Source organism: Schistocerca serialis, chromosome 5, assembly GCF_023864345.2.
Source record: "Schistocerca serialis cubense isolate TAMUIC-IGC-003099 chromosome 5, iqSchSeri2.2, whole genome shotgun sequence".
Classification (NCBI taxonomy): Eukaryota; Metazoa; Arthropoda; class Insecta; order Orthoptera; family Acrididae; genus Schistocerca; species Schistocerca serialis.
The window spans coordinates 142803319-142831243 of NC_064642.1; the positions used below are offsets into that span (position 1 = coordinate 142803319).

Below are 27925 nucleotides of genomic sequence, written 5' to 3' on the forward strand. Positions count from 1 at the left end.
TTTCATGGCTTGTTTGGGCAGAGTTTAGTTTAGTTTTAGAACTTTAACCTTAATTTTTATTGCTGTGGTGTAAAGAGTGTACCACATGGGTGCATCTAGAAGTTTGCAGAGTACTTATACACTTTACACTGAATGCTCTTTTTTGGTTACTCTTGCTTCCAATTGGGTGTTGCTTGAAGTACAAAAAAAAAAAAAAAAAAAAAAAAAAAAAAAAAAAAAAAAACAACATATTAATGCAGATACACAGAGTATATTCAGTGTGCCATAGATGAAGACTCACTTGCCACAAAAATTTCACTTTATTTCAGAATAAAATTCAATCATCAATTGAAGAGATATTTTTGTTTTGGTTTATTGGTTTTGACAAATTAATTTGTCATCTTCAGAATGTTAGTACTGCTTTAATGTGATTCATTTACTGTAAATTAGCAACATCAACTAAGTTTCTGATAATGACTGACTAATTTGTTGAAACCAGTCAGGTGAAATAAAAATATCTGTGCTACTGGAGACTGAATTTTATTCTGAAATACATACAGGATGACACACGGGAGACGGACGGTTTTGAACTGCATAGTACTGAGGGCACGGTGGTGGGAGGTGGTCGTGGTGGGGATAGTTCTGATCTACACAAGACGCCATTTCATTTACTCAGTCACTATGGAGCAGTGGGACTTGCAATGTCGAGTGTTTGTTTATGACAGTTTCGTGAAAAGTGGTGATTCTATTATTGCTACACAGCGATTGATTAGTGCGTGGTTCCGAGCTGTAACAGAATCCTCAAATGGGTGGAAAACTTCAGATCAACTGGAAACATACTGGATAAGAAGCATCCTGGCCAGAGACGCAGAGTAACAACATCAGAAAATGTTGAAAAGGTAAGGCAAGCGGCAGTCAGACGCCCAGGACGGTCAGCTAGACATCATGCTAGTGAGTTACGAAGCAATCATTAATCGGTTAGATGAATTTTGCATAAAGAATTAAAATTCCATCCCTACAAAATGCTCATTGTCCAACAACTTAAGGAAACTGATTTTTCTGTACGTGATGACTTCGCTTGCAGAATGCAAGTGATTTTGCGATCGAATGAAAATGAAATTTTATTGATGAGCGATGAAGCTCATTTTCATTTAAACAGGACCGTGAATAAGCAAAACCTACGTTACTGGGCACCAGAGCATCAACACCTTATCCACCAGCATCCTCTACACTCAGAAAAAGTTACAGTCTGGTTTGCTCTTGGCTCTGTTGCCATTATTGGACCTTATTTTTTTGAAGAGAATGGGGCCACAGTTACTGTTAATTCGGTTAGTTACATTCGTATGCTTGAAACATTCTCCAAACCATAACTACGAAGATGACGAATCCCTTTAAAATGCGTTTGGTTCCAGCAGCATGGGGCAACATCGCACACCGCAAACACTTCAATGACAGTTCTTAGACGCACGTTTCCTGGTCGGATTATCTCACATTTTGGGAATGTTCGTTGGCCTCCCAGGTCTCCCGACTTGTCAGTATGTGACTTTTTTTCTGTGGGGGTCCCCCCATGAACCATGGACCTTGCCGTTGGTGGGGAGGCTTGCGTGCCTCAGCGATACAGATAGCCGTACCGTAGGTGCAACCACAACGGAGGGGTATCTGTTGAGAGGCCAGACAAACATGTGGTTCCTGAAGAGAGGCAGCAGCCTTTTCAGTAGTTGCAAGGGCAACAGTCTGGATGATTGACTGATCTGGCCTTGTAACAATAACCAAAACGGCCTTGCTGTGCTGGTACTGCGAACGGCTGAAAGCAAGGGGAAACTACAGCCGTAATTTTTCCCGAGGGCATGCAGCTTTACTGTATGATTACATGATGATGGCGTCCTCTTGGGTAAAATATTCCGGAGGTAAAATAGTCCCCCATTCGGATCTCCGGGCGGGGACTACTCAAGAGGATGTCGTTATCAGGAGAAAGAAAACTGGCGTTCTACGGATCGGAGCGTGGAATGTCAGATCCCTTAATCGGGCAGGTAGGTTAGAAAATTTAAAAAGGGAAATGGATAGGTTAAAGTTAGATATAGTGGGAATTAGTGAAGTTCGGTGGCAGGAGGAACAAGACTTCTGGTCAGATGACTACAGGGTTATAAACACAAAATCAAATAGGGGTAATGCAGGAGTAGGTTTAATAATGAATAGGAAAATAGGAATGTGGGTAAGCTACTACAAACAGCATAGTGAACGCATTGTTGTGGCCAAGATGGATACGAAGCCCACACCTACTACAGTAGTACAATTTTAAATGCCAACTAGCTCTGCAGATGACGAAGAAATTGAAGAAATGTATGATGAAATAAAAGAAATTATTCAGGTAGTGAAGGGAGACGAAAATTTAATAGTCATGGGTGACTGGAATTCGAGTGTAGGAAAAGGGAGAGACGGAAACATAGTAGGTGAATATGGATTGGGGCTAAGAAATGAAAGAGGAAGCCGCCTGGTAGAATTTTGCACAGAGCACAACATAATCATAACTAACACTTGGTTTAAGAATCATGAAAGAAGGTTGTATACATGGAAGAACCCTGGAGATACTAAAAGGTATCAGATAGATTATATAATGGTAAGACAGAGATTTAGGAACCAGGTTTTAAATTGTAAGACATTTCCAGGGGCAGATGTGGACTCTGACCACAATCTATTGGTTATGACCTGTAGATTAAAACTGAAGAAACTGCAAAAAGGTGGGAATTTAAGGAGATGGGACCTGGATAAACTAAAAGAACCAGAGGTTGTACAGAGATTCAGGGAGAGCATAAGGGAGCAATTGACAGGAATGGGGGAAATAAATACAGTAGAAGAAGAATGGGTAGCTTTGAGGGATGAAGTAGTGAAGGCAGCAGAGGATCAAGTAGGTAAAAAGATGAGGGCTAGTAGAAATCCTTGGGTAAAAGAAGAAATATTGAATTTAATTGATGAAAGGAGAAAATATAAAAATGCAGTAAGTGAAGCAGGCAAAAAGGAATACAAACGTCTCAAAAATGAGATCGACAGGAAGAGCAAAATGGCTAAGCAGGGATGGCTAGAGGACAAATGTAAGGATGTAGAGGCCTATCTCACTAGGGGTAAGATAGATACCGCCTACAGGAAAATTAAAGAGACCTTTGGAGATAAGAGAACGACTTGGATGAATATCAAGAGCTCAGATGGAAACCCAGTTCTAAGCAAAGAAGGGAAAGCAGAAAGGTGGAAGGAGTATATAGAGGGTCTATACAAGGGCGATGTACTTGAGGACAATATTATGGAAATGGAAGAGGATGTAGATGAAGATGAAATGGGAGATATGATACTGCGTGAAGAGTTTGACAGAGCACTGAAAGACCTGAGTCGAAACAAGGCCCCCGGAGTAGACAATATTCCATTGGAACTACTGACGCCCGTGGGAGAGCCAGTCCTGACAAAACTCTACCATCTGGTGAGCAAGATGTATGAAACAGGCGAAATACCCTCAGACTTCAAGAAGAATATAATAATTCCAATCCCAAAGAAAGCAGATGTTGACAGATGTGAAAATTACCGAACTATCAGTTTAATAAGTCACAGCTGCAAAATACTAACACGAATTCTTTACAGACGAATGGAAAAACTAGTAGAAGCCAACCTCGGGGAAGATCAGTTTGGATTCCGTAGAAACACTGGAACACGTGAGGCAATACTGACCCTACGACTTATCTTAGAAGAAAGATTAAGGAAAGGCAAACCTACGTTTCTAGCATTTGTAGACTTAGAGAAAGCTTTTGACAATGTTGACTGGAATACTCTCTTTCAAATTCTGAAGGTGGCAGGGGTAAAATACAGGGAGCGAAAGGCTATTTACAATTTGTACAGAAACCAGATGGCAGTTATAACGAGTCGAGGGACATGAAAGGGAGGCAGTGGTTGGGAGGGGAGTGAGACAGGGTTGTGGCCTCTCCCCGATGTTGTTCAATCTGTATATTGAGCAAGCAGTAAAGGAAACAAAAGAAAAATTCGGAGTAGGTATTAAAATTCATGGAGAAGAAATAAAAACTTTGATGTTCGCCGATGACATTGTAATTGTGTCAGAGACAGCAAAGGACTTGGAAGAGCAGTTGAATGGAATGGACAGTGTCTTGAAAGGAGGATATAAGATGAACATCAACAAAAGCAAAACAAGGATAATGGAATGTAGTCTAATTAAGTCGGGTGATGCTGAGGGAGTTAGATTAGGAAATGAGGCACTTATAGTAGTAAAGGAGTTTTGCTATTTGGGGAGCAAAATAACTGATGATGGTCGAAGTAGAGAGGATATAAAATGTAGGCTGGCAATGGCAAGGAAAGCATTTCTGAAGAAGAGAAATTTGTTAACATCCAGTATTGATTTAAGTGTCAGGAAGTCATTTCTGAAAGTATTCGTATTGAGTGTAGCCATGTATGGAAGTGAAACATGGACGATAAATAGTTTGGACAAGAAGAGAATAGAAGCTTTCGAAATGTGGTGCTACAGAAGAATGCTGAAGATTAGATGGGTAGATCACATAACTAATGAGGAAGTATTGAATAGGATTGGGGAGAAGAGAAGTTTGTGGCACAACTTGACCAGAAGAAGGGATCGGTTGGTAGGACATGTTCTGAGGCATCAAGGGATCACCAATTTAGTATTGGAGGGCAGCGTGGAGGGTAAAAATCGTAGAGGGAGACCAAGAGATGAATACACTAAGCAGATTCAGAAGGATGTAGGTTGCAGTAGGTACTGGGAGATGAAAAAGCTTGCACAGGATAGAGTAGCATGGAGAGCTGCATCAAACCAGTCTCAGGACTGAAGACCACAACAACAACAACAACATACCTTAAGAACTCTGTCTATAACCACAAACCACGAAATTTGGATGAGTTGAAGAATGCAATCATTCAAGAAATTGCGGCCATCCCTGCAGAGATTTTAGTCCATGTGATGGAGGATTTTGAGAAGAGACTTGAGTCCTGCATTCAAAATGATGGACATCACCTTGACGATATTATTTTTTCACAAATAACTTTGTTAACTAAAATGGCAAATAATGAGCTTTGATTTTGTGTAAATAAACATGCATTAATTTTAAAGTTGGCTGAGTATTATTTCATTAAAAACCGTCCGTCTCCCGTGTGTCACCCTGTACTATAGTTGCTGAAAAATAACAGCTATGAATAAAATAATAATGCCAATTTATGTCTGAGAGCTTGCACTGTGAATTACCATGAGTAAAAAAAAAAAAAAAACATTTCATTGTCTGGTACATGGACTGGTACCGAAACACAATTTATGGCATTTTATATACATATTATAGAACTGATGTCTAGTGATATGGTGATCCCCACACCGTTCTGTGAGCTTTTGGTTTCAAATCACACTTTTCACACAGCAGAATGTGTGTGTGTATGTGTTTTGTGGAAAGCAGTGCACTGTTTCCAGTTGCGTTATAAAGCTGGAGACACAGTCAGTTACTCAGTTGAACTTGAATATGGATAGGAAATGAAGCTAACAAACTATTAAACAATGGAAACCCCAGGTTGGAGTATAAACAATATTAGGAAAAGGATGGATTGCTACTCACCTTAAAGATGATGTGCTAAGCTGCGGACAGGCACAAGGACAAGACTGTTACACATTACAGCTTTGGCCCAAAGCCTTCCCCAGCAAAGAAAACATGCTCACATTCACACAAGCAAGCACACGTCATGCACACATGGTCATTAACACTGGCAGCTCTGACCGGAATGCGACTGTCACGTGAATAGTAATCTGGAGTGAGTCAGGGAGGAGGGAGGCACAACATGCAGCTGGATTAACATGCTTGATTTCAATGGCTGCTTCACAATCTGGGCCATCTACGAGTGTTACCATCCACCACCAGCTTTTCCGTACAACACAGATGAGTGTTACCCTTACAACAAATTCTGCACTTTCAAAATTATCCTGGTCTCAACCTATGGTAACACACACCTTCACAGTTTCTGTCTCCTCCGTCATATCACCTCCTTCCTTTTCATGTCCCCTGCACCTGCCTATCCTTTCCCCTTCCATGCTCCTCTCCTTTTCCATTCCTGTTCGTTTTTCCTCCCACACCCCTGGCAGTTTCTAGTCCCTGCATGTCCCACCAGACAGCACTCTTCTCTAACCCTCACCTGTACCTTCCTGTCCCTCCTCCTTCCCCACCCCACTCCAGATTGTTATTCATATGACAGTTAAATTCTGGTCAGAGCTGCCAGTGATAGCACTCATGAAGTGTGTTTGCTTTTGTGAATATGTATACGTGTGTGTTTGTTTGTGTGTGTGTATTATCTTTATCGTGAGTAGGAATCTATCTTTTCCAACAAAATATTGTTATCATTCACAGACAGAGTTCTGGTAACAGTACATTGATTAGAGCTTCACTCAGTTGTACTTACAAATCAGCTCTATTCAGAAGAAGATACTAAAATAACAACACTATGGCATATGTACAATTATTTCACAAAGGAAAAAATGGAGGACAAAGAAACAATTCTTTATGCAGCTACTGCAAACAGAATTTCATTGCAAATATGAAAGCAACTGTATCAGACAATGGCAACTCATATGTGCTTACTCAAATTTCATGGAAAGCAGCACAGATGGAATACATTTAGAGTTTATAGTATTCAAATACATTTTGATTTTATTTTAAACACCTTGGTCCATAGGACCAAATTTAGGAGCAAATCACCAAAACAATTTAACACAGGAATTCACTTAATTTTTTCCAGTACTCCCCAACACAATAGGAGGAGTCAGTCATAAGAAAATTGTTTGGTTTGGCTTGAAAGTGCTTTTCAATTCTAATGGTAACATACTCAAAATGGATGTAGGAGAGTACTGCCTGCATGTCTGCATGACACTTTAGGAGGTGTGATGCAAATGCAGAATGAATTTCTGTATAGTATTAATTGAGTGAAGACTGCTAATTCTTGGGAACAAGCGCATATAGTTAACAATAAATGACATCAAAGATAATACATACTGAGAGGCCAATGTCAGAATTACCAGATGCCTGAACATGGGTTGACAAGAGGTTCACAAACTTACACCACACATGGCTCTAATTGTTCACTCTTCAGCCGAAAACATCCTTTATGAATGGGAAGAGTGACCCCAGAATGTAATGCTATTTGTCATAAGTGAATGAAAACAAGTGAAGTAGACTAATTTCCTTGTTACACTATCACTTATTGAAGGTACTGTTATAACAGAAAGTTTTTGAAGAAGATGCTGAACATGGCTTTCAATGACAGCTTACCATATACCTGAACATCTAGAAACAATGTAAGGAAAAGATAGATTGCCACTTACCGTAAATATGATACGTTAAGTTGCAGACAGAAACACAAAAAAACACTTATGCATTAGCTTCTGGCCACAGCCTCTGTCAGAAAGGGAAACACACACACACACACACACACACACACACACACACACACACACACACACAAGCAAACTCACCTCGCGCATACGACGTGTGTGTGAGGTATGCGTTTGTTGCGTGAATGAATGTGTGTGTGTGTGTGTGTGTGTGTGTGTGTGTGTGTGTGTGTGTGTGTGTACCCTTTCCTGATGAAGGCTGTGGGCAAAAGGTAATGTGTAAGTGTCTTTTTGCTGTTCCTCTCTGCAATTTAACATGTCACATTTAATGTGGCAATCTATCTTTTCCTTATACTGTTGATATTCCAACCCAGAGTTTCCACTGTTTGAACAACAAGAAATTTGGGTTGTTCAGACTCACTTATCATATGCTCATTCTGTGTAATCAAAATGTCAGTTTTAATTGAATTGTGTGTTAGAAACTGTAAAATTTGAGCCTTATTGCACTATTTGATACATGGCTATGTTGCACTCAAAATCATTCACTATCAAGCTGGTGTCATCAGCAAAGAGAAATATTTTAGAATCACTTGCCATATTAGAAGGCATATCATCATATGTATAAAAAAATTGCACTGGTCCCAGCACTGATCCTCAGTACCCCCCCCCCCCCCCCCCCCCGCCCCCCCTCCAACTTAACAGTGCATCATAGCTGCCGTCACTACTGTGGAGAACAGTTCTTACAGTATGAGATGAACCAATTATGAGCTATTACTCTTCTTCCATAATACTTCAACTTCTGCAGTAATATTTTGTGATCGATACAATCAAACACCTTAATTAAATCAAATAAGCCATCTGACGTTCACAATTTTTTTTGCAATCTATCCAGTTCATCAAAGAGAAGAGAGACCAAACTGAATGTCTGACAACAAATTATGTGAACTGAAATGATCATTACCCACATTATACAGTCTTTCCAAAAATTTTAGCAAATACTGATGGCTTAGAAATATATCTACAATTGTCTACATTATCCTTTTTTTATAAAGCAGTTCCTCACTTTAATTGTTCAGGAAACTGATCATTTTGGAAAGGCAAAATTACAAATTAGTCACATTTCTGGACTAAAACATGCAGCACGGTGCTCTAATATTTTGTCAGCTACCCCATCATATTCATGGGAGTCCTTCGTCTTTGGCAATTTAATTACTGACTCAGTTTCCCCCTTGTCAAAATCACAAAGGTGTATTTCAGATGGCAGTCTTATAAAGCCAGTTTCTAAGAGAGTTATACGATTACCTGTATTTAATTCTGCTGCTATATTGAGAAACTGATTGTTAAATACCATACATGTATCTGACCTACCAGTAACAGAAACATTTTTACTATATACTGTCTTTGTATCCTTGACCTTGAACTGTGTGGCACATACTTCTTTCATGAATGAACATATGGTTTTAATTTTATTTAGAATTAGTTATCCTATTTGCATACCACTTGCTGTTTGTCTTCGTAATAACATGTTTGAACACCTTAAAGTATAGTTTGTAAAGGGTTACTGCAATTTCTAATGTTTTGATATAATTCCCACTTTGCTCTACATAAGATCCGTATGCCACTAGTCAGCCACCTATGTTCCCTGTTAGTACTAGTACACTGTTTTAACCATATTAAAGGAAAATAACTTTCAAAAAACACGAGAAATGTGTTAAGGAAAGCATTATATTTATCATCTATGTTATCAGTATTCTTAACATCCTGCCACTCTTGCTCTTTACTGATATTTAAAAAAGCCTCTGTTGCCATCAGAGCATAAAAAAATAGTTCTACAGAACTCTGCATAATTTACATTAAACTGCGAATGGACAACTGCGCGGCCAGACAACATACGCAAAATCTCTAAGTGTGAGTAATTTTTCAAGTGTCAATTGACGACTATAAATTCTACCTTACAAATATCCTGAAATTGAGGTAGCCTTCCACCCCCCCCCCTCCCCGCTATTCCTACATTAAGGGAGAAAAATTGTTGCACAAAAAGCACCTGTGGTGATGAAGATGCTCTGCGCAATTCATCAGTGCGGACTCGCAGTCCTGTAGGTGCATTCTTAGCATCCTGATGGGGTGTGGCCTGCTGAGATAATGGGGCAGAGCTGGCAGCAGTACTTGCAGCAGGATGCTCCACAGACATAGGTGAATGCTGATGTGTTGCTGGACCTCCCATTACCACCACCTGCATACATAACAAGATAAAATATTATCGACTGAGACTGTCCATTGTGGGAAGTAATAAAACCAGATCTCCTTCATTCTCCTTTCAACTCCTCTTCTTTCCTGTCATGGTTGCTTTTTATTTATGCCTTCTGAAATAGATTTTGTTATTCATTATCTTCCTCAATAGTACATGATCATTAATAAATATTAATCACTGCTCATTAACAACAATACAAATGACATTATAATAGAATGTTGTAAAAGAAATTTACAACCTAAAAATTTTATTTGCAATAAATAAGAACTAGATGATGCACTCAAAGACTAAGTAATTACACTAGTATATCATATAAATATTTTATGTTGTTAATTCCACTAACTAACTTCAGGGATTGAGGAATTCCCAGCCATTTACAGAAGCAAAAAAGGTCAATGAATTAAGTTAGCATTCAGTATCCACCAAGAGGTATTTCAAAAGTACCAGAAATCAGAAGAAATTGCGCTGAATAATAACAATCAAACATACATGTCACTGCATAAAATACAAGTGTAGAATATCAATAATGATTCCTAACAAGTTCTTTGGAGAATTTCTAACATGTTGTCTATGAAATTTACATTTACACATTACTTCTTCTTCAATTCACTCTAATATCTTTGATATCCTGGAGTTTAGACACACATGATATTTCAAGGATTATGTTGAAATTTTGGTCAGCTGTCTTGAAAAGATTACTATTTCAGTTTTGTGAGCAACTGAGATGCAAGAAAAAGCTGTAACTGTTTAAATACAGTAGAAAAATTCTGATAGAAGTAAATGAGTTAGGAGTACATGTGACCACTCTCCAAATTGCGGAAGCCTCAACTGTCAATAGGCAAACACAAAAGAGAAATAAAACTTGCTACCTTTCAGAATAAATCCTACACTTGTCTGGAGTAGTGGCTAGGGGTGGGTAGCTAGCAGCTCGGGTGGAGGCAGCAGTTTTGCTGGCTAGGATTGCAGGCTGGCATGTGCACAGGCTAGTCAGTGGGGTGAAGTGCATGGTCAAGGCGACATCCATTAGTAGGGGGAGAAGAGAACAGAGGAAGGGAAAACTGTTGGGTGGAAGGTGTGGGTCATGAGAGATTGAGACCAAGAGGGCTATGGGAGCAAAGGATGTGTTGTGAGAATAACTCCTATCCACATAGTTCAGAAAAGCTGGTGGTGGAAGGAAGGATCCAGATAGTTTGGGTTGTGAAGCAGCCATTGAAATTGAGCATGTTGTGCCACTGGGTGGCCAATTTTGTTCTTGGTCACAGTTTGGCAGTTTTCATTCATTCCTGTGGACAACTGGTTGGTTGTCACAAAAAGCTTCGTATGTTTGTATGACAACCAAACAGCTGTCTACAAGAATGAGTGGTCACCACCAAACTGCACCCAAGAACAATGTTGACCACCCAATGGCACAACCCACAGCTGAGCACAATGTAAAATTTCAATGGCTGCTTCACAACCCGAGGCACCTGTATCCTTCTTTCATCACCAGGTTTCCTGAACTATGAAGTTGGGAGTTACCCTTGCAACATATCCTTTACTCCTGTAACACTCCTGGCTTCAGTCTCTGTTAATCAATGGTCGAAAACAGTCATCAATGTTGTTTGCTTGTTGTGGTCTTCAGTCCTGAGACTAGTTTGATGCAGCTCTCCATGCTACCCTATCCTGTGCAAGGTTCTTCATCTCCCAGTACTTACTGCATCCTTCATCCTTCTGAATCCGCTTAGTGTATTCATCTCTTGGTCTCCCTCTACAATTTTTGCCCTCCACGCTGCCCTCCAATACTACATTGGTGATCCCTTGATGCCTCAGAACATGTCCTACCAACCGATCCCTTCTTCTAGTCAAGTTGTGCCACAAGCTCCTCTTCTCCCCAATTCTATTCAATACCTCCTCATTAGTTATGTGATCAAACCATCTAATCTTCAGCATTCTTCTGTAGCACCACATTTCGAAAGCTTCTATTCTCTTCTTGTCCGAACTATTTATCGTCCACGTTTCACTTCCATACATGGCTACACTCCATACAAATACTTTCAGAAACGACTTCCTGACACTTAAATCAATACTCGATGTTAACAAATTTCTCTTCTTAAGAAACGCTTTCCTTGCCATTGCCAGTCTACATTTTATATCCTCTCTACTTCGACCATCATCAGTTATTTTGCTCCCCAAATAGCAAAACTCCTTTACTACTTTAAGTGTCTCATTTCCTAATCTAATTCCCTCAGCATCACCCGACTTAATTCGACTACATTCCATTATCTTCGTTTTGCTTTTGTTGATGTTCATCTTATACCCTCCTTTCAAGACACTGTCCATTCCGTTCAACTGCTCTTCCAAGTCCTTTGTTGTCTCTGACAGAATTACAATGTCATCGGCGAACCTCAAAGTTTTTATTTCTTCTCCATGGATTTTAATACCTACTCCGAATTTTTCTTTTGTTTCCTTTATTGCTTGCTCAATATACAGATTGAATAACATCGGGGATAGGCTACAACCCTGTCTCACTCCCTTCCCAACCACTGCTTCCCTTTCATACCCCTCGACTCTTATAACTGCCATCTGCTTTCTGTACAAATTGTAAATAGCCTTTCGCTCTCTGTATTTTATCCCTGCCATCTTCAGAATTTGAAAGAGAGTATTCCAATCAACATTGTCAAAAGCTTTCTCTAAGTCTACAAATGCTAGAAACGTAGGTTTGCCTTTCCTTAATCTTTCTTCTAAGATAAGTCGTAGGGTCAGTATTGCCTCACGTGTTCCAACATTTCTACGGAATCCAAACTGATCTTCCCCGAGGTCGGTTTCTATCAGTTTTTCCATTCGTCTGTAAATAATTCGTGTTAGTATTTTGCAGCTGTGACTTATTAAACCGATAGTTCGGTAATTTTCACATCTGTCAACACCTGCTTTCTTTGGGATTGGGATTATTATATTCTTCTTGAAGTCTGAGGGTATTTCGCCTGTCTCATACATCTTGCTCACCAGATGGTAGAGTTTTGTCAGGACTGGCTCTCCCAAGGTTGTCAGTAGTTCTAATGGAATGTTGTCTACTCCGGGGGCCTTGTTTCGACTCAGGTCTTTCAGTGCTCTGTCAAACTCTTCACGCAATATCATATCTCCCATTTCACCTTCATCTACATCCTCTTCCATTTCCATAATATTGTCCTCAAGTACATCGCCCTTGTATAGGCCCTCTATATACTCCTTCCACCTTTCTGCTTTCCCTTCTTTGCTTAGAACTGGGTTTCCATCAAAGCTCTTGATATTCATGCAAGTGGTTCTCCTTTCTCCAAAGGTCTCTTTAATTTTCCTGTAGGCAGTATCTATCTTACCCCTAGTGAGATAAGCCTCTACATCCTTACATTTGTCCTCTAGCCATCCCTGCTTAGCCATTTTGCACTTCCTGTCAATATCATTTTTGAGACGTTTGTATTCCTTTTTGCCTGCTTCAGGCAAGTCATCAATGTCTCACGATAATTAAGTCCATTTCATGGTCACAGTACATTAAACACTCGCCAGCACAAAATAGTTCAGAATTCAACCTGATGATTTATGACTTAACACACATGATACAAAGAATATTAGCTAACGTTAGTCTATTCTCAGATCCACAAATCAAGTGGCAAGATAGAGTCCGACTCTGGAGCACATTCAAATCTTTTGAAATATAAATCCCTTCATAAGTTAAAGTATGGTAGTGGTCATTCACTGCCAACAATCAATCACATCCACAATCAAAAACTACTCGTTACCACAGGCAGGTCTGCCCCTTTTCAAAACTCAAGTAAAAGTGTCTAGAATCACTCGAAAAGCCCCATCTTCACAGGACTCCAGCAGTGTTCCACCACTGTCCAACTGTCACTGGCTGAAGGCCATAAACCCCAGGTTCAACCTGACCACTTCCTGGACTAAACTAATGTGTTACAACAAAATTTAAATAAATAATGTAGGAAAAGATAGATTGCTATCTATCATACAGATGATACGTCAAGTTGCAGACGGGCATGATTGAAAGGCATTCAAATACAGCTTTCGGCCACAACCTTCATCAGTAAACACACACACACACACACACACACACACACACACACACACACACACACACAACAGCATCTCGGGCCAGAATCAGAATGCAACATCACATGAGATACAAGCAGCAGTCTGGAGGGGGTGGGGGGATGGGAAAGGGGAAGTAGTTTACGGCTGGGGGGAGAGACGAACAGTATCTGGTGGAGTGTGCAGGGACTAGACTGCAAACAGGCACAGTGTCAGGAGGTTGTCGGGCAGGAAGGTGGAACAAAGGAACAAAAAAGGAGAGGAGTGGGGAAAGATGGGTGGATGCATTGGCAGAGGGCTGCAAATAAACAGGATGGGAGATGAGAATGGGGAGGAGGTGATAGGACAGAGGGAGTGGAAACTGTTGGGTGGAGGGGATGGCGACAATATCTTACTGTTGGTTGAGGCTGGTATAATTATGGGAATGGAGAATGTGTTGTAAGTGTAACTTCACTTTGCGCAGTTCACAAAAGCTGGTGGTGGAGGGGAGGATTCAGATGGCTAGATGTTGACCACCTCCTCTCTGGTGGCCCTCCTCTATCCACTTTAAATCCACCAACCACGAACAGTACCTGCATTCTGACAACTGTCATCCCTTGCTCAGTATGCTAAGGGCCTCACAAAGGCCTTCACAGGCATGCTCTATCCCCAGACGTAGTCTGCAAACAGATCTCCTGTGCCATTTCCCCACACAGCCCCAACCCTCCCACCATCACCGAAAACCAGCCACAAAGGAGTATCTCCTTTGTCACCCTGGCTGTGCCCTGAAATGAGCTACATCCTACCCGAGATAATTCCCAATCCTCCTAGAGTGGTGTTTCATCACACACTCAACCTCCACAACATCTTAGTCCACCCCTAAGCTACTCCCAATCCCTACCCCTTGCCACAAGAATCATATCCCTGTGGAAGACCAAGTCGCAAAACCTACGCAATCCACCCACCCAGAACTTCCTATTCCAGTCCTGACCCTACTACCTCAGAGGTCAGGCCACCAGGGAAAGCAGACATGTCATTTACCAACTCTGTTGCAATCACTGCACAGTATTTTACATTGGTATGACTACCAAGCTGCTGTACACCAGAATGAATGGCCACCGCCAAACTGAGGCCAAGAGCAAAGTAGACCCCTTCTGGTGCAACATGCAGCTAAACATAACACACTTGACTTCAACGGCTGCTTCAGTACCCGAGTCATCTGGAACCTTCCCTCCACCACCAGATTTTCTGAACTGCGCAGATGGGAGTTACCCTTGCAACACATTCTCCACTCCCGTAATTACCCCGGCTTCAACCTATGGTAACGTACTGTCACCACACCCTCCACTCAACAGTTTCCACCCCCTCTGTCCTATCATCTCTTCTCCATTCTCATCTCCCACCCTGTTTATTTTCAGCCCTCTGCCAATGCATCCACCTGACACTCCACCTGCTGGCAGTCTAGTCCCTGCACACTCCACTAGACAGTGTTCGTCTCTCTCTTGACCCATACACTACTAGCCCTTCCCCTTCCCCACCCCCTCCAGATTGCCGCTAGCATCCCACATGATGTCGCATTCTGGCCCAAGATGCTGGAGTTGCCGATCGTGTGCGTGTGAGGTACACTTGCTTGTCTGAGTGTGTCTGAGTGTGTGTGTGTGTGTGTGTGTGTGTGTGTGTGTAACTTAATGACAAAGGCTGTGGCCGAAAGCTATATGTGAGTGTCTTCTAATAGTGCCTGTCCGCAACTTGACGCGTCAGCATTATGGTAAGTAGCAGTCTATCTTGCTGATATTCCTACTTGGAGTTTCCATTGTTAAATATTTAAATAAAGAAAAGTTACAAGCATTCTGTTACACTCAGGTAAATTACAATAATTATAAATAAAGTGAGCCAGTATTCTTGTGGAAGTGCATGAATTTAATGACTACAGGTTATTACTAAATATTATTTAAACAATTATTTATGCGTTCTTAACAAAAGCATCTTTTGGTACTCTTTTCAATTGTGGTGTCTGCTAACACACGACTGACTAGTTTTAAATTACCACAGTTTTTAATAGAACTTGCAATCAACATTTAAAAAGTGCCTGGCAAAATACTACACTTCCAGTAAATAAATACACAAGCACAAAAAAATATAAGATACTGGTGCATGTATTCATTTGCTGTGTAAATGTGGAGAATAGGATGTTCTGATAAACATTTGCATAATGCAAGCAATATAGGAGACATCATAAATCAACAAATAAAATAAATACAGATACATAGCTTTCAGGGGTGATAGATCTAGTACAATGCTATTACCTGAGGTACAGTTTGTTGAACTCACATGAAATGTTTAAAAGTTTTTAGTTTAGAGGTTCATTGTGAAAATGTTTACTCACTGTGAAATAATATTAACTTCTGTCTTAAAGATGATGAACTGTTGTGTCATTGGATGTACTTCATTTATCTGGGATGGTCGACGTATTCAGATCTGCATTAATATTTGATGGGAGTTATTGATGAATCTCAAAGAGCTGTAACTTAGCCATCTTTCAGAGTGTCTGACATTCTGTCAATTCCTGGAACATATTCTTCAAAAAGGCAATGTGAGCATCAGCTGTCCAAATTACCAGGTCTGTGATTTACCCATTTCTGGCAACGGGCTCTATATGTCTGCATCTGAGCTCACCTCACGTGGAAACAGTTATCTAGCCAGGCTGGCTATGGTGCATCCTATGCCCTGGACCGACTAGCATTCAGCCGTGCAATGAATTCACCTCTCCTCAATACCAGGCCTAGGTGCACGAATAACTCGCCCACATACTCCTAACGTTACACCCCAATAATTTCTCTTTTCCCTGTCCTGTCACACCCTCCCAATCCTCATCATCTTCACGGTGTGCTGCACCCCACCGGCTTGGCATCCATGCATCACATGCTTAGCCCGTGCACCTGTCATCCCTCCCTCTCGGATTCCAAGTCAGCAAAACTGCTGCCAACCCCACCAACCACTAGCTACCCACCACAACCTCTCTTCCTGCCTCCAGCCTCTCTCTTCCTCTACCCACCCCATCTGTCACAACCCCCACCTCACCCTAGTCCACATGCTGAAATCCAATCAGCACTTTGTGTCCACTCAGAATAATGTCCGAAAGCTAGCAAGTTTTCTATCCCTTTGTGTGTGTCTATTGGTGACTTAGCGTTTCTACTATTTGGTAAATGGTATCCTTTACTCATAAATTACTTACATGTAACCATTTAAAATAGCTCATTGTACTTCAGTTGGTAAGTAGACATATACTTGTATATCTTTCAAGTTGTAATGATTGCTGAAGTGGATTTTGACCCATTGTAGGAGGCTGAATGGTTTACCATCTGGCTTTCATGGTTAAACTATTGTACAAAATTGTTGCATATTATACAGTGATGCTATGTGCAATTTTTCACTTGTGAATGACTTAAAGGCTGAAAGTGGCCAACAGCACATAAAAATAAATATATGATCAAGAGAAGATAATGTTTTCATTTTAACATTGTACTGAGGTTCTGTAACCACTTGTAAAGTAAATACACAGCAAAATTCTTCTTTCTTCTCCTTCCTTCACTGTAATTCTGTGACATATTTATTTATCATAAAAAATCAATATAATGTGAACTGTGAGTTATATTGTCATAATGTAAGACATAAAAATAATTTCTGTATAGGCCCATCCTTTCTTCTCTAGTGTTCTAATAGGGTTTTGGATTTTGGTACAAAGATCTTCAAGAAGCTATCAGCAGATGTAATAAAATCCATTTGGAATCTCTGTATACTGAAACAAACTTGAAATCCTTATCAGACACACCTTTTACAATCAACTTGATTATATAGACTGAAGATTGAATATTTTTGAAAATAGCAGATGAGTAACAATGAACAAAACTACTGTTAACAAGTCATTATTCTAACAACTTTCGAAATGTCAGAGGAGCTTCAAGGGAATAAAAGTGAGAGTTTAGAAGAGGAGTAAGGTCCTTCTATCATGAACCATGAGGTAAAATGGAAATGTCGTGTGGCTAGGGCCTCCCGTCGGGTAGACCGTTCGCCTGGTGCAGGTCTTTCGATTTGACGCCACTTCGGCGACCTGCGCGTCGATGAGGATGAAATGATGATGACTAGGACAACACAACACCCAGTCCCTGAGCGGAGAAAATTTCCGACCCAGCCGGGAATCGAACCCGGGCCCTTGGGATTGACAGTCTGTCACGCTGACCACTCAGCTACCGGGGCGGACAACCATGAGGTGTAATGTGTAGTTCGTCCAAGGGTATATGTTCCCCCTATTCCTCAATGTTAGAAAAAAGATGATTGTGTAAAAGCATAAGTAGCTTAGTTGTGGGTGTGAGAACCTAACTCTTCAAGGGTGTTATAATCTGTGGGTAAAGTCCATGAAATGGGATGCATACGGAATGTCTACAAGGAATGACAGCATCCTAGCAGACCTACTTGCTGTGCAGGCATGTAATTGTGCTGTGTTGTCACTACCTGGAGGTGTTTTGGATGTCTCAGAGAAAAAGAGCTAGCAACGGTTGTAAAAACAAAAGAGGATAGAAAAACGATTTATTCATTGATTGTTTAACTGAACTTTGGTCATTAGACATGAAAAAAATATATTTAAAAATGTGTTGATATAATGACTTGCTTATTCAAGATCTGTTACAGTATATTGTAAAATTGTTCAAGACGATTTAAAATACAACAGCTCTGTGAGAGAATGTTGAGCTATAATTTTGTAGCTACTGGACAGATTCAGAACACTCTTACACTCTTCATACCAACTGCATCAGAGAAGAGTCACACACGATAATCAGTGGCCTTGATTAGCAAGTGCATGACATTGAGAAATCATCAAAGGTGACCATAACTGAGAAGAATTCCAGACATATCTTGTGCAGGCTACTAAAAGGTGACAGAAACTTAACACCCTTATTACCATTAATATTATACATTGCAAGGAGAAAGAATGCAACAAGGAATTTCAACAGGCACTTCAAACACTTACAGATGGAAAGATAATAGGTGTTGATGAGACCCTTGCAGAAATGCTAAAAACATTAGGTACAGAAATGCACAAAAACTCTTTAAATTAATTAATTAATGCTACAGAAATGATGCTTATCAATTGGCTCTAACTAAAAATAAATAAATACATAAATAAAGGCAATCCACATACATAACAGTAAAAGGATCATATCTAGTGCAGGAAGAAGAGAAACAATTACAGCCTTACATGTGCTGCTGGAAAGAAAACTAGAAGCCAACTTATGGATGTATCCCATTTTTATGGATATGGCAAATGCCTTCTAAAATGTGAATTAGAAACTGCTTTTTTCACTATGAAGGGAAATGAATAAGACTGGAAGCATAGAAGAAGGGTTTACGAATTGTGCAAAAAAATATAAACAGATTAGAAAAAAAGGATAAAATAAATAAGCAGTGTGGCAGGCTTGTTATACTGAAGAAGCTAAACAAACCATAAAATGGAAAACAAACGATATCACATTCAAGAATCAAAAAATATACTGTATCAAATTGAACAAAATGTTGCACATGCTGTCAGAAGCACTAAGATACTGAGAGCAAACAAGAAGAAAATTAAAGTAATGGTAATTTAGAAAAGGTTAAAAAGAGCATCACAGAAATTAAGGTTGATAGCACAACTAAACATAACAACACAGGAATATGGAAATCCTGGACGAAATTGTTTGTAATGAACTGCATTTCTCTACAGATGTTTAAACACCCTGGAGACAAGCAACATAACTCCTACACTGCGTGGATCATACTCCAAAAAGACAGGCATGATAGATCCAACGTCGACTATACTAGGGTAGCCTGTGCCGCTGTAGTAGCCACATTGCTACAGTGGTGTAGTTGTTAGCACATCTGCCTATAAGCAAGAGGAGACAAATTTCAATTCATTGATTTAGCTTCTATCCTTATCAAAAATAAAGTTGAGACTCATATGTCTTCAGGAAAATGTAATTTCATCACATGAATAGGTCACCTATGCCTGAGGTATAAGCAGGACTTCCCCTTATGTGCAAAGCTGGGGTGCTATTCCAATGTCAGAGCGCCTCGGCAATACTGACAGGTAGTCTGTACAGCTGTGGTAACTACAGTGTTATGTTATGATGGTGTATTGGTTAGCAAATCACTGTAGTATGCAGGAGACCCGGGCTCAAGTCCCAGCTGTGGCTCAAATTTTATTCGTTGATTCAGCTTTTATCCTTATTGAAAACAAGGTTGAGACTCATACGTCTCCCAGAAAATATAATTCCATCAGATCAATAGATCACCTAGATCTAAAGTACAGGAAGGATTTCGCCATTATATACAAAGCTAGGATGCTATACCAATGTTGGAGATCCTTGGCAATACTGACGATTTAAGAAGGGGAAAATGGACTGAAGTTGTGAATTGAATTTTGTGTTAGGGAGGGATTGGAACAGGGTAGTCCGTGCACCTGTGGCTACCACAATGCTACGATGATGTAGTGCTTAGCACATCTAATGATGTAGTGCTTAGCACATCTGCCTAGTATGCACAGCCAGCACGGTAGCTCAGCATGTTTGATCAAGGGTTAGCTGCCCTCTGTAATAAAAAACTGAGTGAACAGGTCAACTAAGAACTTGAACGGGTGTCATGGGACGTCCGCCCCGAACAAACACAATGAACAATGACGAACGAAATGAGATTTTTCGACAAACTGAAACGGGTGTCTTGCGACGTCCGCCCTGAGCAGATACAAAGAACGAAGATGAACAAAATGAGATTAAGAAGAAAAAAGTGTGCACGAGACCTGGGTTCAAGTCCCGGCCATAACAGAAAATTTTAATTCGTTGCTTCAGCTTCTATGCTTGTCGAAGATAAAGTTGAGAATGTCTCCCGGGAAATATAATTCCATCTGCAAATGTTAGTCTAATGTCTGTCCTCTGCATAAAGGTACTCTATGATGCTTGTTGCACTACCATGAAAAAACAAAGATGGCAGAACTTGTCACTCGTACTGATGGAAAAAGAATACAGACAACACTGAGTGTTACTTGCTTTGTGGCATTTACATTCCCCCTCTTGCCATTCATTGTCCCCCACAAGGTCACACTCAGAGTAAAGGGCATTGTTTGTTGTCTGCTACATGCTTTGTATTTATTTTCAAGAAGGCCTTACAGTACAGTGCTGAAAAAAAGAAAAAAGGTAGCTAATGATCCAACTACCCAGAAGCTGGAAAAAAAAGAACTTTATACAGATAAAGCCATTTGTTGTTTATGGAATGGAAAGACACTGGGAATGCATTTCTTCTGATGATGAAACAAAAAATGACTGCATCCAATGTCAATGTAAGAACAAAATTAAGAATGACGCAAAAAATGAAACCTGCCCATATTTTGGATTATAATAAAGACAGGGCTGGTGTGGATCACAGCAACCAGCTTTTGAGAAGAAGGAAAATAAAGTGGTGGAAGAAAGCTTTTTTCCCATTTTCATGACAATGATTGTAAATTTGTATGTTTTAAGCAAAAGGTGATGCCTACTAGCTAAAATCTTATTAAATTCTTTACTGAATTGGCAGTGACTTTGTTAAACAGAAGGGGGTCAGGCTGAATCAATTTCTATTCAAAATAGTTCAACTGTAAACAGACTCAGTGGAAGACATATTCCTAAATAGATTCCAGCAACAGAAATGTTAAAATGGCCTCACAAGAGATGTAAGATTTGTGCAGAACAAAGCAAGACAAGACCTGGGAAAGTGCAGGACTCCATTTTCCACAATCCTTTCAAATTTTTCATACTAAATAATTTTCAATAAAAAACCAAATTTGAAAATAGCATTGTTTTTAGTACCAAAAACATCAAAATCTATTTCCATTTAGGATTTACATTTTGATGCAAAAAATTGGCCAGGTGGGAACAGGACTGAGGGTTCCCTACAAACTTAATTATGTATACAGACAATTCATCCAGTCCAGGCATTGAGCACCTCAAAGATTTTTGGCTGTTATCACCACTGAGTCTGGCAACATATCGGTCCCAGGAATGCAGAGACTTTCAAGAATGTTTTAAATTTAAGTCGGAGATGATCAAATAACACCAGATTTTTTTTCATATGATTAATTATAAATTAAAGGTTTTCTGATTTTGTCCTTTACTTGTACAGTGAAACCTTACTTCTTGCCAAATTTCATGATTCTGTGTCGATGGGAAGTACACTGTAGGGGTTGATGAGTGAGTTCGCAAGTACCAAAATAATGTTGTTGTTGTTGTTGCTGCTGTTGTTGTCTTCAGCCCAGAGACTGGTTTTATGCAGCTGTCCATGCTACTCTATCCTATGCAAGCTTCTTCATCTCCAAGTAACTACTGTACTCCACATCCTTCTGAATCTGCTTAGTATATTCATCTGTTGGTCTCCTTCTACAATTTTTATCCTCTACGCTGCCCTCAAATACTAAATTGGTGATCCCTTGATGCTTCAGAACATGTCCTACCAACTGATCCCTTCTTCTAGTCCAGTTGTGTCACAAATTCTCTTCTTTCCTATTCTATTCAGTACCTCCTCATTCATTACATGATCTACCCATCTAGTCTTCAGCTTCTATTCGAAAGCTTCTACTCTCTCTTTTTCTAAACTATTTATCGTCCATGTTTCACATCCATACAAGGCTACACTCCATACAAATACTTTTAGAAAAAGACTTCCTGACAATTAAATCTATACTCAATGTTAGCGAATTTCTGTTCTTCAGAAATGCTTCCCTTGCCATAGCCACTCTAAATTTTATTTCCTCTCTACTTTGACCACCATCAGTTATTTTGCTCCCGAAAAAACAAAACTAATCTACTACTTCAAGAGTCTCATTTTCTGATCTAATTCCCTCAGCATCACTTGATTTAATCTGACTACATTCCCGTACCCTCATTTTGCTTTTGCTGATGTAAATCTTATATCCTCCTTTCAGGACACTGTCCATTATGTTCAACTGCTCTTCCAGGTCCTTTGCTGTTTCTGACAGAATTACCATGTCATCTGCAAATCTCAAAGTTTTTTATTTCCTCTCCTTGGATTTTAATTCCCACTCCAAATTTTTCTTTTGTTTCCTTTACTGCTAGCTCAATATATATATTGAATAACATCGGGGATAGGCTACAACCCTGTCTCACTCCCTTCCCAACCACTGCTTCCCCTTCATGCCCCTCGACTCTTACAACTGCCATCTGGTTTCTGTACAAATTGTAAATAGCTTTTCGCTCGCCTGTATTTCACTCCTGCCAACTTCAGAACTTGAAAGAGTATTCCAGTCGTCAACATTGTCAAAAGCTTTCTCTAAGTTTACAAATGCTACAAACGTAGGTTTGCCTTTCCTTAATCTATTTTCTAAGATAAGTCATGGGGTCAGTATTGCCTCATGTGTTCCAATATTTCTACGGAATCCAAACTGATCTTCCCCAAGGTTAGTTTTAATCAGTTTTTCCATTTGTCTGTAAAGAATTCGTGTCCGTATTTTGCAGCCGTGACTTATTAAATTGATAGTTCAGCAATTTTCACATCTGTCAACACCTCCTTTCTTTGGGATTGGAATTATTATATTCTTCATGAAGTCTGAGGGTATTTCACCTATCTCATACATCTTGCTCACCAAATGGTAGTTTTGTTAGGGCTGGCTCTCCCAAGGCTAACAGTAGTTCTAATGGAATGTTGTCTACTTCTGGGGCCTTGTTTCAACTTAGGTCTTTCAGTGCTCTATCAAAAGCTTCATGCAATATTGTATCTCCCATTTCATCTTCACCTACGTTCTCTTCCATTTCCATAATGTTTCCCTTGTGTACATCGCCCCTGTACAGACCCTCTAGACAGTCCTTCCACATTTTTTCTTTCCCTTCTTTGCTTAGAAATGGTTTACCATCTGAGCTCTTGACATTATACAAGTGGTTCTCTTTTCTCCAAAGGTCTGTTTAATTGTCCTGTAGGCTGTATCTATCTTACCATTAGTGATATATGCCTCTACATCCTTAAATTTGTCCCCTAGCCATCTCTGCTTAGCCATTTTGCACTTCCTGTCAATCTCAGTTTTGAGATGTTTGTATTCCTTTTTAACTGCTTCATTTACTGCGTTTTTTATATTTTCTCCTTTCATCAATTAAATTCAACATCTCTTCTGTTACAAAAGGATTTCTACTAGCCCTTGTCTTTTTACCGACTTGATCCTCTGCTGCCTTCACTATTTCATCTCTCACAGCTACCCATTCTTCTTATACTGTACCGTATTTACTTGAATCTAAGCCGCACCTGAAAAATGAGACCCGAAATCGAGGAAAAAAAATTTTTCCCGAATCTAAGCCGCACCTGAAATTTGAAACTCAAAATTCAAGGGGAGAGAAAAGTTTTAGACCGCACTTTCAAATCGAAACAAAGTTGGTCCATTGTAATATGAGACACAATTGAAGTTGAATGGATGAAGATACAGTTACAGTAGTTTGGTTCGAGTCATAAGCTTAAGAGTTAAGCTTTACCAAGTAGCCATTGCTATGTGCCAGGCGCTCCATCCGTATTTATACGGGTACCCTTCCATTTTCGCGTGCCGTCTGGTTTGAATCGATTGCTTATTTTGTTTTGATCTGATAAGTGCCGTTTTCTTTGTTATAGGTGTTTACGTCACTCTAAGCTGAAAATGCATTATTGTACTGTGTCATGCACTGTTTGTCTCATTCTGACAAGGAGTGTTCACGACCTGTTGCCGCTCGCAGCATGGCTTGCTTTTGTGCGCGCTACCGCCGCTTACAACAACAAAAAAAAAAAAAGAGAGCAATTGTCTCATTAGTGAAATATTGGCAAGAGACTGCTGTTTATTCTTACTTACACTGCAGCCCTCTTTGATAACAAGGAACCAAATAATAGACTGCGGATGATAGAAGATGTTCTGAACGAGAGTTTAGCGAAATCTTTTCTCCCTTTGAAAATCTTTGCAGATGCCTCTTTAGTACATTACATTCTGCTCAAAAATTAGATTTATCTTAGATTTGAAAATCTAATCGATTCCTGTGCTTCATTTCTGACTGTATCACTATTCAGCATAAGAATAATACGAATATAAACATGACATGATATGTATATTCTTGCTCTTGTCTCACTCCAGTTTCGTAGTTCATTAGGCAGCAAACACGAAAGAATACATGGCATGTTTACATTCTTCCACCTTTTCTTTTAATTTATTTACTGACGCAGAGGTTTTGGTGCCAGTATTTATCTTTGTGCCTGCTAAGCATGCCTGTGTAGCGCTACATATATTTGATGGCAGAAGTTAGTTGTGGCGGCACCTACCAACATTTTTCAGAACTTCCGCTTACTTTGCACTCGATTCTAAGCCGCAGGTGGTTTTTTGGATTACAAAAGCTGGAAAAAAAGTGCGGCTTAGATTCAAGTAAATACGGTATTTCTTTCCCCTGTTCTTGTCAATTGTTCCCAAATGCTCTCTCTCAAACTCCCTACAACCTCTGGTTCTTTCAGTTTATCCAGGTCCCATTTCCTTAAATTCCCAACTTTTTGCAGTTTCTTCAGTTTTAATCTACAGTTCATAACCAATATATTGTGGAAATGTCTTACAATTTAAAACCTGGTTCCTAAATCTCTAGCCGGCCACTGTGACCGAACGGTTCCAGGTGCTTCAGTCCAGAACCATACTGCTGCTACGGTTGTAGGTTCGAATCCTGCCTCGGGCATGGATGCGCGTGATGTCCTTAGGTTAGTTTGGTTTAAGTAGTTCTAAGTCGAGGGGACTGATGACCTCAGATGTTAAGTCCCATAGTGCTTGTAGTCATTTGAACCTTTTTTGAACTTAAATCTCTGTCTTACCATTGTATAATCTATCTGAAACCTTCCAGTGTCTCCAGGCCTCTTCCACGTACATACAACCTTCTATCATGATTCTTAAACGACGTGTTAGCTATGTTATGCTCTGTGCAAAATTCTATCAGGCATTTTCTTCTTTCATTCCTTACCCCCATTCCATATTCATCTACTACTTTTCCTTCTCTTCCTTTTCCTACTATCAAATTCCAGACCCCATGACAATTAAATTTTCATCTCCCTTCACTTACCGAATAATTTCTTTTATCTCATCATACGTTTCTTCAATCTCTTCATCATCTGCAGAGCTACTTGGCACATAAACTTGTGCTACTGTAGTAGGCATGGGCTTCATGTCTATCTTGGCTACAATAATGCATTCACTATGCTGTTTTGTAGTAGCTTACCTGCACTCTTATTTTTTTTAAATTCAGTATTAAACCTACTCCTCCATTACCACTACCTGATTTTGTATTTATAACTCAGTATTCACCTGACCAGAAGTCTTATTCCTCATGCCACCGAACTTCACTAATTCCCACTAAATCTAACTTTAACCTATCCGTTTCCCTTTTTAGATTTTCTAACCTACCTGCCCAATTAAGGGATCTGACATTTAATGATATGATATGTAGAATGCCAGTCTTGTTTCTCCTGATAACATATCTCCTGATGCAGTATCAAAATATGTGACATAAATAGCTAACAATGGAAAATCCAGGATGGAATGTAACAATACCAGAGAAGGAAAGTTGCTGCTCACCATGTAGCGGAGATGCTGAGCCGCAATAGGCACAATAAAAAGATTCACGCCATAAGGCCTTTGTCAGCAGTAGACACACATACATACATGCACACACACACACACTCACGCAAACACAACTTGCACACACATCTGCAGTCTCAGAGAGCTGAGTGTAGTTTCAGCTCTCTGAGACTGCAGATGTGTGTGCAAGTTGTGTTTGCGTGAGTGTGTGTGTGCGTGTATGTATGTGTGTCTACTGCTGACTAAGGCCTTATGGCCGGAAGCTATGAGTGTGTGAATCTTTTTATTGTGCCTATCGTGACTCAGCATCTCCGCTATATGGTGAGTAGCAACTTTCCTTCTCTGGTATTGTGACATAAATAGCTGTATCTTTTGACTGCATTGACTCAGAAGCTTCCATTTTTAATACCGTCAAGGGACCATAGACCTCACGATGTGACAAAAATCTCAAATTGATATGTCTACCCATTACTGGGGAAAAGGGTTTTTAACAGTCGGATAGACAGACAGATGGACAACAAAGTGATCCTATAAGGGTTCTGTTTTTTCTGACTGAGGTATGGAACTCTAAAAAATGGTGACTGATGTAAGTCTCTGTTTCTTTGCAATATTTCATAGGAAAAGACTAAATGCAAATGCAATGAAGAGATGTAAATTCTGTGCAGTAGAATGTACTACACAAAATTCAGAAAAACTATGAAAAACGATAGTATCAGCCAGTAGAACTATGCCCTAGCTGCTCAATCCTCAAAGTGTTAAAAACACATCACAGAAGGAAAGAGGGGTGATTTGTACAATTATCTAAAGTGTCAACAGGAGGCATGTGCAGAAACATATAGTTGTCCTATATTGCATATAGTGGAGAGGAAGAGAGAGAGATGAGGTGCAACAAGTTTTATTAATGAAGTTGGCTACACAACCTTTAGTCTTTCAATAATAAGCTCCTTGTTATAATGGACGCTATATCTCCTTAGTACCGGGGCAACAGTACCTTTGAAATATCTCTCTATGTGCTGCAAGCACAATGGCCTTTTCTTAGCTAGCTGCTTCAGTCCCTCCACAGGTCTGCAAAAACTATTTCTGGCCCACTGCAGTATGCAAGACATGTTTGCAACAGCCATTTTTCATCACTGCTATGACAATCCTACAGAAGCTGTTAATTCTGAGAGAGGTGATAAATTCACTCTGGCAGATTTCATAGTTCATAGCTTCCATGAATGGGCCCCCTTTGGTCTTTTCAGATGTCATGATTGTGGGCTGATCTGATGGCTTTTCGTGTATTCCTTTTAGTCCTAATATGGTAGCTCTCACAAGCTGCTGGCCTGATTTTTGTGCGTCTCTTAGTTGTGATAATGTCTTTGTGCTGATATTTTGACAAGGGAATGCCCCATCATTTTCCAGGTGTGAATGAAATAAGAGATCACAGTGCATCACAACTTAAACACTCGGTGGGATGGGTTGTCAACCAGGAAACAAAAGAAGGCACATGCAGAAAGCAATACGCACCATAAATAAGAAGTGCCACCACATAAATTAAGAAAAACACCACCACACATTATCAATAGTGAAATATTAATTAACAATGGGCGAGCAAGTGGCGCTAACTCTGTCCCTCTGTTGTTTCATCAAGGAGGGAGCAACAAGATCCCACACAGAA

The 27925-nt window shown here is 39.9% G+C and overlaps 1 protein-coding gene across 2 annotated transcripts in view; it reads right to left on the minus strand.

Moving 5' to 3' along the window:
• Window positions 1-27925, minus strand: part of LOC126481638 (protein tramtrack, alpha isoform) — a 307056-nt gene that overhangs the window by 32812 nt on the left and 246319 nt on the right. For both annotated transcript variants that reach the window (XM_050105536.1, XM_050105537.1), the window contains exon 9: window positions 9393-9581. In XM_050105536.1, the coding sequence (XP_049961493.1) occupies window positions 9393-9581 (189 nt within the window). The remainder of the gene's footprint in view (window positions 1-9392; window positions 9582-27925) is intronic.